The 13,081-nt window shown below is 31.7% G+C and overlaps 1 protein-coding gene across 4 annotated transcripts in view; it reads left to right on the top strand.

The window, feature by feature from the left end:
- LOC105326453 (estrogen receptor beta) overlaps window positions 1-9,365 on the top strand; it is a 45,815-nt gene extending 36,450 nt beyond the window's left edge. For all 4 annotated transcript variants that reach the window (XM_066086916.1, XM_011426503.4, XM_066086917.1 and 1 more), the window contains 3 exons: window positions 3,463-3,604; window positions 4,076-4,206; window positions 5,951-9,365. In XM_066086916.1, the coding sequence (XP_065942988.1) occupies window positions 3,463-3,604; window positions 4,076-4,206; window positions 5,951-6,228 (551 nt within the window). In that variant the 3' untranslated portion in view covers window positions 6,229-9,365. The remainder of the gene's footprint in view (window positions 1-3,462; window positions 3,605-4,075; window positions 4,207-5,950) is intronic.
- The last annotated feature ends 3,716 nt before the right edge of the window (window positions 9,366-13,081 follow it).

Raw genomic sequence — 13,081 nt, 5'->3', positions numbered from 1 at the left:
GAAGTTATTCACTTATGATGCAATATCGGGTCACAATATAATATGCTTTTAATGACATTTACATCCACAAATTCTGAACAGGATATCCCACAGCAATAAAAAAACAACCTGTCCAAAATATACTTAAATATGGGTTATATGCCCTAAATTCTTACATGTATGAAACTGGATCCTTTGGTCATTAAAAGATTTATTTTTGTTCAGTAGAAATTCCTAATGTTCACTCTGGGCTTTATTAATTTATTTTAATTTGTGTCAGTATTAATAGAAACATATTATTGTCAATGACAAGTATAATTTTGAAAATGCAATTCATATTGTCCTTCAATCCTGAATTAAAGTATGATCTTGGGTATAGGGAATAGCTATTTAAATGCCCCACTTACCATTAATGCTGCCTATATAGGTAAATGGGACATTTTGGGGGGGGGGGGGGATGAGTCATGTTGCTTATGATATATTGAAGAATATATATGTACAGTATGCTGTAATTTTTAATATGTCATAGGTTTTAGTATATTTGCACTAGGGTATTGTGTAGAAAAGTAATGAATTTGTTTCTGAATTTGTTGCCTTAGATGAAGAAAAATATGAAAAGGCATATATTATTGCAAAATTGTAGGTCAATTATTACTTAATTATTAGTAATTTTTTTTAAAAATGGGGGGTTTTGATATATTGTAGGTATTAAATGTGTATATTTGTGTATATTTGAATAACGAACTGCAGTTCTAAACATTAACATTAACATACGCTCAGTGTGATTTTATATTTGTTTTCCAATTACACAGGTGAAAATATCCTTCAAGTAAATAGGTTAAACCTCAGTTTTAGGTCCAATAAAATTTTCAAGAAGATAAATGTTTGTGTGTAAAAGCATGATGAAACATGGTGATTTTATGATCTTTTATCTCAAAACTTCAAATGTGATTGCATGCATTCATGTAAATTTTATAAGTGAAGTCATTATTCTATGGGAACAGATTTTAAGAACACAAAAAAGAAAAATAAGAAAACCATCGGCTTCATACATTTATTTTTTTTTTTTAGCCTAAGGGTTAAATAAGGAAATTGTCATGATTGAAAGCTGATAATGCTAAGTAACAGAATTTTGTTATGAATGATTCATGACCCTTTAAAAGGGGTGGAGGTACTTACATGCAATTATATAGACACATTGACTGTGTGTTGCATTGTGAGAGAAGTTGAAGAATGATTTAGGAAAATGACTTTTTGAAAAAATTATTGTCAATAATAATGTTGGGTATACTTGAAACTCAGTCAAACTCATGCAAACTTGTTTTTCCTGAATGAAAGAGGGCTAGATGAGTTACAAGTAACTCTATTATATCATATTCTTCTACTGTAATGATAGTGTACATGAATGTGAGCAATTAATATTAAATTTTATTAATTCTAATATTTTTATGAATAATGCACATATATGCATTGGGGGGGGGGGGGGGGGGGGGGATATTCATGATAGTAAAATACTAGTTAGGTTATGATAATTGCACTTATTAAGTTTTATTTTGAAATTCATTTGAAATCTGCGAAGATGGTAACAATTTCACGTTGAAGGCTAAATGTATCCCTATTATTTAGCTATAGCTGCTATCTAGCTCTTTCATCAAATTTAAAGCCACAAAAGGAATGCCTAACTGAACTTGAAAATTGACAATTTGATGGAAAATTCATTTGTTACAGGTTTAGAAGGTGGGTTAGGACCCCAAGCTTTTATGTATCCATCAGTCGTTGAAATGCGGTCAAAATATGCATTTAGAACACGAGGTGTCTGGTTTTGTGAAAAGAAATCTCTGTAAAGGGTAATTGCATCAAGAGCCGTGTGCCTGTCTTAGTGTTGTTCGAAGAAGACTGCTGTGTCTCACTGCTGATCGACATTGTGATATGCCAGATATCACCAGATATCACCAAAACATCACTTCAAAAAAGGGGAGGGTCAGGGCATGTTACATAACTTCTTAAAACGGGGAAAGTAAGCATGAGAAGTGTGTCCAATTGGGCATTACTCTAGCATTTAAAAAAAAAAAAAAAAATTCTTTTTCTTTGTTAAAAAAAAAGAAGGTTCTCCTGCCCAGTCTGATAGATGATATCTTCTACGTGATCATGATGCCGTGAAAGGAATCATAAAATGTTAAAAGCGTAATTGAGATTTGTGGAGAAGAAAATTAAATAAGATACTGTTGCGTAACAAGTACAAATTATTGGGGTCAAATTGACACAGTTTCCATTGATTATATCTCCTCAGTTATCAAAACACCAAGGAAATTCAAACCATTCCGATTGTAGTCCATTTAGCACAGGACTATATAGGGTACGTTTGGGAATATCTAATTTGTGAGTTAATTGCATAAGATGGCGCAGCATGTGCAGTTATTGGTGTTGTGCAAGCAGGCCCATGATGCAGTGAAAATACCTCAATCGACAAAACCTTGCACAGTTAAAATGCTAGTTATGTCACTATTTCCTTTCTACATTTTATCTCTCTCCGACATGATTTGGTATTTTGAATGAAGGTTAGATTTTGATCTGAAAACATGGAAAAGGACTCCAGATGATATTGTTTAAGTCAGTATGAAAGAGTAAAAGATTCTAATCTACAAAGGTGAATAAAAGGGATAGTGGAGAGGAAATTTGAATTTAAAAAGGTTTTCAAGGTTTAGCCTTTTCTCTATTACCTGTTCTCTTTGGTACATTAAGCTTTGATTGACATTAGGTATAATCTTACTAGTTAAATAAATGTATGTATTGCAGCATTTGCTGCAACTTTATATAGGTAATTAATATATGCCTATTAATAATTGTCCTTTTGCTAAAATGAATTTTAAACTAGCTGGTATACAAGTTTATAAAATAATGTATAAACTTAGTTGGTACGTTACATGACCAAATTTTGTGTTCAAGCCCAATGGGCTAATATTAGAAGATTTACCAACAAACTTAAATACCAGCAGACTTTGACAAATTTTTCTTATGCATTTCATTTTTAACCACACACACACACTCAGATATATATAACACCTAAGTAACCCATTATACCGTGTTTATAGGTATAGCAGTACATATTACAGATGAACTTCGATATCTCGAACACTGATATCTTGAATACAATGGGTAATATGTCCAAGTGATTTGTTAGTCCCAACTACTTATTTTTTAAAAGTTTTTTTATACTCTCGATATCTAGAATACTTGGATATCTCTTTTTAAACAGTCCCATCTAGTTCGAGATAACAAAGTTTGACTGTATATTGATAAATCATCAGCAAACAGTATGCTCTTCAGATGGTCGTTTTGACCTCATCAGTATGACCTATTCACCTTTAGAAAGATATGAGCTTGATGCAATGTTTTTTCTCTTAATTGATCAGCAGCTTTATGATTAATTCAAAGAATAAATATTTACTGATGTAAACATTATATATAACTATATCTTTGCAGGTTACACAGATCTCTCTCTTAGTGATCAAGTCCACTTGATCGAGTGTTGCTGGATGGAGCTCCTACTTTTAAACTGCGCATTCAGGTCTATTGAACATGGAGGCAAAAGCCTAGCATTCGCCCCTGACCTTGTTTTAGACAGGTAATCAATCAATCTCTCTCTCTCTCTCTCTCTCTCACAAAGTGTCAGAGTTTGAGATTATATTACCGGTGATTTAAAAACAAATGTATAGACTGTGAATAGCTGTATATTTTCTGGAGAAAGTACAATGCTAGTTATATAAATTTATATAGTAACGTACCTGACAACCTTAAATGATATTTTCATCTTCATGCACCTGACTTACCTGTTGTCAACAGCTTTTGTGGGGGTTTTTTCCACCTAATTGAATACCTGAACACTTGTTTTACTTAACTCTATTCAAATCAATATAATGATCGACATAATTTTGCCCTTTTTTTTTTTCAAAAATGAGTTTTTTAAAAAGTCAATTTAAACAAAAAAAATGAAAAGATGAAATTTTCTTCAAGATTCCTCTGAAAATATCCTTTTGAAATGATTGAAAAAAAAAAAAAATACAGATCAATAAATTTTTATGATTGTGTTGAACAGGTCCTCCTGGAGTACTGTAGAAATGACCGAGATCTTTGAACAAGTGGCAGCGGTTTCTGAACAGATGATGCAAAACCATCTCCACAAAGATGAGCTTCTTCTACTACAAGCCATGGTGCTCGTTAACGCAGGTAATTAACGACATATAGTCCTCTCAGTGTGTACCCATGACAAGACAAAGCTGTAGGAAGCGGCATTTAATGACCGTCCAATCACATTAGAGAATAATGAATGAAGGGCAATGTACTTTTAGCACTCTGTGACACATGTTCTGATTGGGTATCGAATGATCTTAGTACAAGGGCATCTCCTGGTAGTTGCCGAAAAACATCTCGCCTTACTTCACGATTGATTTGGGTAGTGCAAAGAGATTTGATGGAAGAATTTAAAAGAAAAAATAGCTATAGACATTAATATATTCAAACACAATACCCCTAGCAGGTCTCTTTTTCCAAGAAAATTCCCTGTATACACCTATTTATAATTAATAGAATAATTACGGTACCGAAAATTCGACGTAATCTGAAAATCAATTCTGTGTGAATGTTTTTTACTCCTACGCATTTCAATATGTTGCCATGGCTGATTTCTAGTTTGTAATATTAGATAAACACATGTAAATAGAAATATGCTTTTAAAATTATTACCATGTAATGCTAGAGGAGAAAAAACTAATATTGCTAATAAACAGATAAAAGAAATTTGATTTTTTTTTTTTATTCAAATCCCGCTATATCCAGAATTTCAGACTATAATTGTAGATTTTTTTTTGTTACATTATGTAACATAAAAATAAGTCACAGCAGTTGTTTACTGTGTTACAATTGAATCATCAGGCTCATTTTAAACAGTGTCCTTGAAAATGATTAGTCAACCCTGATGTTGATTTCTTTTAACTCGATCGACTGCATGCTCAGAGGTTTTGTTTGTCATGCAGAAAATCAACACATGAACATTCTGTTACACTTTGCTTAATGGGGCAAGCTTAAAAATTAAATAAATAGAGGGTATACATGTACCATGCAGTTACGTATTTCCTTTTAACTAAAAAAAATTTTTTTTCGTGGAAATATTTGTAATTTTCCTTGAAAAAATCACTACATCTGAGAGTGCCTCTTAAGTTATTGTTTATAGAAGCATTAAATTGTCATAAGCTCCTAGCCTGAATGTTCAATTACATTATGTAACAGTCCACTCCATCCAGATGTACCATTTGATGTATCTACCAGTAACTTTTAAAAAATACTTTCCCAGAAAAAACATTTTTTAAATCAAATTTATAGAAGTAGTCAAGATTTAGTGAATGATTCCAGAGTGTCTTTTTGATGGTGAACAATTAAATTATGACGTCATAATTGATTTTATTTATTCTATTCTCATACTTTATGGCTTTAAAGAAATTGTTACGTAGAAAATGAAACAATTTCTTGGGATTTTAAATTAAATCATGGGAAAAGTAATCCCGATACCTACATGTACCAGTATATTCAATTTGTCAATTCAAAACGTGATTTTTCATTTCAATGTGTTTAGCAAACATATAAGCCCCAGTACACCTTATCAAACAGAGCTATATATTGTTTTGAAGGATCATTGAAAAAAATTTATATCTTAAATTTCAAAAACTTGTAGGCAACTTTTATTTACTAAATGTAGATCATGACCTTAAACTACAGTTTCTGGGTCTAAACAAGTAGTTTTTTACATATGAATATTTCATATGATATTTTTACAGTTTCAATCGGTAATTTTCTTTTTATAAAAATATTCAAGTTTGACAACTGTAATTCCCAATTACATCAACCTAAGCTGATATTTATGATGAATGATATATGATGTTTATGTTATAACATTTCTATAATATGAATTTTTCAGAGGTGCGACGTCTCGCAAGCTATAATCAGATCTTTAATATGCAACAGTCTCTTCTGGATGCCATTGTGGACACTGCGCAAAAATACCACCCGGACAATGTCCGGCATGTACCGGCAGTTCTTCTGTTACTGACCCATATACGACAGGCCGGCGAACGGGGGATCGCGTTCTTTCAGAGACTCAAGTCCGAGGGCGTTGTGACTTTTTGTGATTTACTGAAGGAAATGCTAGATGCACAAGACTTTTTAGAGAAGAAATCTTCAAATGAGGGAGATTGAAAATTTCAACAAAAAAGTGTATGTGTATTGTCTCAATCACCATGGTGATCCTAGTGTAACTAAAATGACCTACGTGATATCGTGATATCCTGACTCCTTTTGGCTGCAGATGCGTGCAATGATATTTCTGATGTACACATAGAGGATGAGAAATTTAAGAAGAAGAAGAAGAAAATAAAAAAGAATAATTATGCATTTAACGTTGAAAATGTATATGTATAATGTGTTTGTAATTTAAATTCAACAATTTAAAAAATACTACAAACATTTAAATGAATTTTAATACCTGCATGTGGTATAATGTCCTGAATTTCTATTGTTACAATGTATTGTATATATATCCGATTCTACTGAACTTTTTTTTCTGTTATTTTTAACTAAAAATGTTAAGGGTGTTTGGTAAGGGAAATTGATTCATGACAAAACATTTTCAGGATGTGCATTGCAAAATTTTAAGAGCATCTTTTTTACAGCCAGTGTCTATATACATATATACTGCATTTTTAGATTCCAGGTGCACTATGAACAAAAAGCAATGCAAGCAGTATTTGGAGTGCAAGAGTTTTATTTTATTTCTAAATTGAAGTAAATAGAAAATAGATTTTTGCTTTTATCTTGTCATATATCTTCATCTTCACGAAATTCATTCATCAAACTTTAAAAATCCCCAGCGAGTTGGATTTTTTTTCAATTGTATGTTTATTGTCCTCTTGATTAAAAAAAAAGAAGAAAAAAAAAAGCTGGAACAGAAACATTCAGCTCTAAACATTTTTTTTTCAATGTACATGGCACTATATGTATCAATTAGGCGAACAAATTGTTATTTATATTATTAGAATGTTTTTTCCTTGTGGTAGCTTAAAGCTACAGATAAGAGAACTTCACCATGTCAATTGGGGGCATTTTAATAGAAAGATATTGTATGGGTGTATAAATTTTTTTTTTTTTTAAATGTTACTATGTGAAATGTGAGCATAGTTGTCTTTTCTTGTTGAGCTAAATTCTTTTGTCTGCTTTAAGGTGTGGTACAGGTGTTTTGTATTCCCTTAACAATGTACATAAATGCACTTGTTTGTGTTAAATTCACATACATGTAGTAGTGTTAAATGGAAAACTGGCTATGAATAAATACTTTTTTTTTCTAAGCATGCACCAAATGTAAATATTTCTGTTTTAAAAAAATATATGAAACTTCAATTTCTTTTTGTAAATGCATTGAAAAATCATTTGTTTTTTTTAAACAACAGTTTATGGTGTTTTTTTTTTTTATCAAAATTAGGAGTTTTATTATAGATAATTGAAATTTTTGTCTGGGATATTAAAAGTATGTATACCCATAGATCATGAAAATTCTCAATTTCTTTCTAAAATTATATCTGGAAAACAGCGCAAATTAACTCCTGGAAAATTATTGGCCGAGAAGGACAAATATTGTTTTCTCTTCAAAATAACAAGTTTTATGTATTTTTTTCTTGTTATGAATCATGTTTGTTGTTATATAAAAGTGCTATTTGAGTTTCAGTTACTTTTGATTTTTATATATGTGTAGGCCTATGTATTATATAAATTGATACTTTGTCAGACATGCACTGTGGAAAAAAATGTTGAAAATGTTTCGATGTGGGATTATAAACTAATTAATTCATATCTTTTAAAATGTTTCAATGATATTCATTCTAAAAGTCATATGATCTTTAAAATTTTATTTATCAGGGTTTTAATTAATCTTTTTATATGTATTTATTGTATTAAAAGTGACCATTTTAGAAATCTTGGAAGAATTTTTAAGCTGCACGCTCTAGCCTAAACAAATTTTAGTGAAGTATTTTCAGTTGTTGCTTGATTGTTGCAAACAGAATTACAGTGTTATATTTTTTCAGTATTTTTACCATAATGTCTATACATATACTGATTCCTTGAAAATTTGCTGATAAAGTTAAGACATACATTAACCAGTCTATTACAAATTCAAGCTACAGTAAAAAAAATCTCATATGAACAGAGCAGTTGGATTCATTTTAAACCCAATTAGCTTTATATCCCTCAATTTGATGGTTTTAATACTAGAGAAAAAGGATTTAGTGACTCACTGATAGTGTAATATTTGCTAGCATAACACTGTTTTACTGTAGCTGACAAAATTAACTTTTTGCTTTTATGATATGATGAGAGGCACACTTGTAGAATTTTTAATTCTCTGCAAGATGACGCTGCAAATATTTTTCAAGCTCCTTAATTTTTCTTTGTCAACTTCACTGGTACAAATTGTAAGTCCTCTCTTAGTCGGTTGCTTTGTTTTGAATTAAATTTGTTATTATGCATTTAGATAGGGCAAAGTAGAATTGGGGTCACTGTGCTTTGAAGGAGCATGTTTGGAATTGGCCTGCATGACAAATTCTTTAAAAAATGGGGGATGGGGTGGGTGGGGGTACAGTACATTTACTTAGTACATTGTTTTGTTGGATTAAATAAGGGGTCTGATAACGTTTTTTTTAAGAGTTTGTCTTGAATAAAAGCACAAAAATAAAATGAAAAAATTAGGTTAATGGGTTTTTTTTCCATGGGTCTATAATGCAGTGCAAGTCTTAGATGTAAATTGTCTGAAAAAATGAACAAACAAGAAAATAGGGGGGTTTATTTGGTTGACAAAACAGAAAAAAGGCCTGCATTTCTGGTAGATAATTGTTTTCCTGTTTTTTGATCAAGCATTACATAATATGTTGAAAGGGGGAGTCTGTTTTTAAGAGTACATATCCACTTGCGACCCTGAATAAGTGCAACAGACTTTTCATTATTGGCTCTAGCTATGCTCTTGATGTCCTCTTGATTAGCATTTTTGTCGTGGGGGCCATTTCCATGCAGGCGCAGTTTTAGCAAAGGTTTCTTGGTGCAGTCATAGCCCCGCCCCCTTTCTTGACATTGGTGCAGATTATATATATATATAATTATAAATATATATATATACATATATATATATACTATGTTGTTGTTATGAAGGTTGTTCAGAACCTTAACCATGTACTGTTATCTAGATAAAGGGACATTGGATCTGGCTATGTGTCATTCATCCATTACCCCTCAATTTATATTGTAGTTTAATATGTATTTTAATAAAAAAAAAAATTCAACTTTTTCAATCTAATGTTATCTTTTAAAACAATGGTGTGTACAACCAGGCATGAATTCGGGTTAATATACATGTATAACAAGTTTATATGGGTAAATCGGTTTCAGATTAAATTCTGCATTCTTTTTTTTTTGGGGGGGGGGGAGGGGGGCAGAGAGCAATAATAATATTCTAATCAAATTATGTGATTCAAAGCTATGACTTATTACATGCAATTTTTGTTTCTGTATATTAATTTTTATAGAAAACTGAAATGAATAAATACACAAAGTCAGAGTAAAACGTAAGCGCTTTCGTTTTCATCTTCAGATGTTTTACTTATATATACATGTATAGTCTTTCCATCTGGCCTTGACTGGAGAGAGATTTTCCATCATGCAGTTACATGTAAATGTAACACACACACACACACACACACACACACACGTGGAGAAGAGGTACAGGTTTTGGGATCAAACAAAGCTCAACTAAGACAAAAAAATGACTATATAAGCTATGTAAATGTTTTTACCAAAAAAATATCATTGCTTTTTTTTCCTACTTTATCATCACTTATCCTAAACCACGTAAATAAATCTCAACACTAGCTGTCAGAAATAATCAAGAAACTATAATCCAACAGTGGTGATTTAAGAAATGATTATTGTGAAATAAGTTTTAAAAAACTACTTTTAAAATAATGTGTTTAAAAATTACCAACTAAAGACACTGAAATATTTACTGCCAGTAATTACTCCTGTCACATACCGAGTAATTATTATTTTTTTCAGTGACCGACAGTCTTTCATCATAGTTTACTTACTGTAACAGATGAATGATGTAAAACAGCTTGGCTATATTTTTTCACAACGCATTGACCATGCTTTGTAATGGATGCATGATTAGATTTGTATTTACTAAAATTCTCTCTCTCTCTCTCTCTCTCTCTCTCTCTCTCTCTCTCTCTCTCTCTCTCTCTCTCTCTCTCTCTCTGTGCAAAATAGTATATATTTTCTGCATATAAAATATATTTTTTTACTGCATGACGCAATTCGAGGCTCTCTCATGTTTGCCGATATCAAATGCAACGATGTCGTTATTTTAAATCATCCAACTTGATCTTCTTACGCCCACAATGTGTCAGTGTGCTTAAAACTCCATTTATCCTGCACTTCCAATAAGGTGACAAATTTATAAACCTAATTAGGCAGCAGTTTGTAGAAATTGATTAAAACAACCACGCAAAATATGTCGTTACATTTAAAAAAAAATAAAGGTGGAAGGAAGGGGGGGGGGGGGGGTCTGACAAGATTTTGTTAAGGACATTGGCTCACTCATTAATATATTTGCATGAGCTTGACGTCATGCGATAATCTCTGCTTTTCCTTTATTTGACTAAGAATCCATACCGCGTGTTCTGCAAGCATTTATCAATCAATATTGACCCACTTTTCTACTCTTTTCAAATAACTCAGGGTCGTTTTTGTTTAAACTTTTTTCCCCCTCAAATTTCAGTAACAATAAATTAAATTAAACAGTGATGCGCTTATCATATTCCGCAAATAATAAACTTGGTTCAATATTAAAATACATATATATATGTATTTATAAACAATGGCTAAAAGCTTTGCCATCAATGAATACAATTTTTTCGAGCACAGAAATCATATATATATATATATATATATATATATATATATATATATATATATATATATATATATATATATATATATATATATATATATCTCATAAAGGATAAATAATTAAAAACAATTGGGAATTTCATAGGTTACACATACATGTACATGTAATAAGTAGTGCATAACGGCGGTATTCACAAAACACTTATTTTTCTTGCTACGTTAACATGCATCAAATGCTCTCCATAATTTCATGGACATGTCATAAAATACACGGATCTGTATTCCGGAAAAAAAAAAATTGTTCGACAGTCGATAAAACATACAATTAATTATACATCAGTATATTCGGTGCAAACCAACAACGCGAATTTAATTATTTATAACGAATTTATCAATTTCCTCGTTTTGTAACTTGAACATAAATCGATCAACACAAAATTGGTGGCCATTAAATTCTAATTTTCTACTTTGTGGTGCATAAATTAAGGCATGCCGTGCCCTGATAAATGCTGTGAAGTTGTACATTGTAAAAACTTAATTGGTAGCGTTACGGACCATTTTAGCCGCACCCTATAGCTGCATTAAGATCCCTACCCTATACATTATATGAGTGTTTTGGTCCCGTCCTAGATTCAAATCCCTACATTGGGAGACATGAAATTAAAAATTTTGATGGATGGCTTTATTTTTTTCATTTTATATATGCAGTCAGTTTTATCGAAGACGATTTTTTAAAACATTAAATGCATTAACACTATATGGCTATTTTGGCCCTGCCCTAGAGTCAGAACCCCTACCTTTGGGGACATTAAATGTATAATTTTGGTAGAGGGCTTCCTGGTCTATAGAATTATGAATTCAGTTTTCCTTAGAGGTGGGTGGATAATTTTTAAACATTGTATGCATTAACACCATACATCCATTTTGGCCCCACATAAAGGCAAAACCCATACTTTAGCTGGGGACATGAAATTTACAATTTTAGTATAGGACTACCTAAGGTTAACATCATTATGACGTCTGTTTTTCTTAAAGATGTGTGAAAGTTAACACTGTAAGCCCATATTGCCCCCCCCCCCCCTCCTACGGCATGAATCCGACCCAGGGGCCATGAATTTCACAATTAAGGTAGAGGAGTTCGTGGATATCATAACCATGCATTCAGTTTATTTCCCACATGTGTGGGAGTAAAGAAGGAGATTTTCTAAGATTTAATACATTTTCACTATATGACTATAACGGCCCTGCCCTAAGGTCTTAACCCCTCTCACGGAGGTAATGAATTTCACAATTTAAGTAGAGGACTTCATGGACATCATAACCATGCATTTGGTTTTTAACAAATATATATATATTGGAGTAGAGAAAAAGATTTCATAATTAATGTATTTATACTATATGGCCATATTGGCCCCACCCTAGATCCCGAACCCCTGACCCAGGGGCCACGAATTTCTCAATTTTGGTCGAGGGCTTCATGGACATGATAACCATGCATTCAGTCCTTTCCTCACATATGTGAAGATGAGTTTTGAAAAATTGGCTTCTTTTTTTTTTTGCATATTAGGGATGGTAGAGCCATGATTGCAAAATTTAGATTGCTCTTACCATAGAGATGATTCACACCAAATATGGTAACAATAGGCTTTGTAGTTTTCAAGAAGAATTAAAATTGTTAATGCATGACGCACGACGACGGACGAAGACCAATTGCAATAGGTCACCCGAGTGACTCAGGTGACCTAAACACCTTATTCATTCAATAAAATTGCATTATACAATTATTTATATTTTAACCAACGGACTATTTACACTCTCAGCACAATAAAACTAACCAGTGTATATGCTTAAAAAATCTAAAACAAAAACCAAATCATCGAACAATGCAAATAACAGACGATTTTTAATTATAAAAAAAAATTATTAATTTATTTCTGGGTATCAGTTTATAGATTTTCTTCTTTTCAGAGACCCATTTCTGGTATGTACCGCAACAAAACCGTGAAGAAACAATATCAACATTATTTCATTAAATATATTCATGTATTAATAGTCAAACCAAATTCTTTATTTTTTTTTATAGCAATATTCATCTCAGTCT

This window comes from Magallana gigas, chromosome 6 (assembly GCF_963853765.1).
Source record: "Magallana gigas chromosome 6, xbMagGiga1.1, whole genome shotgun sequence".
Lineage (NCBI taxonomy): Eukaryota > Metazoa > Mollusca > Bivalvia > Ostreida > Ostreidae > Magallana > Magallana gigas.
The sequence above is the reverse complement of the archived record's forward strand: the minus strand, read 5'-3'. Positions and strand labels throughout refer to the sequence as shown.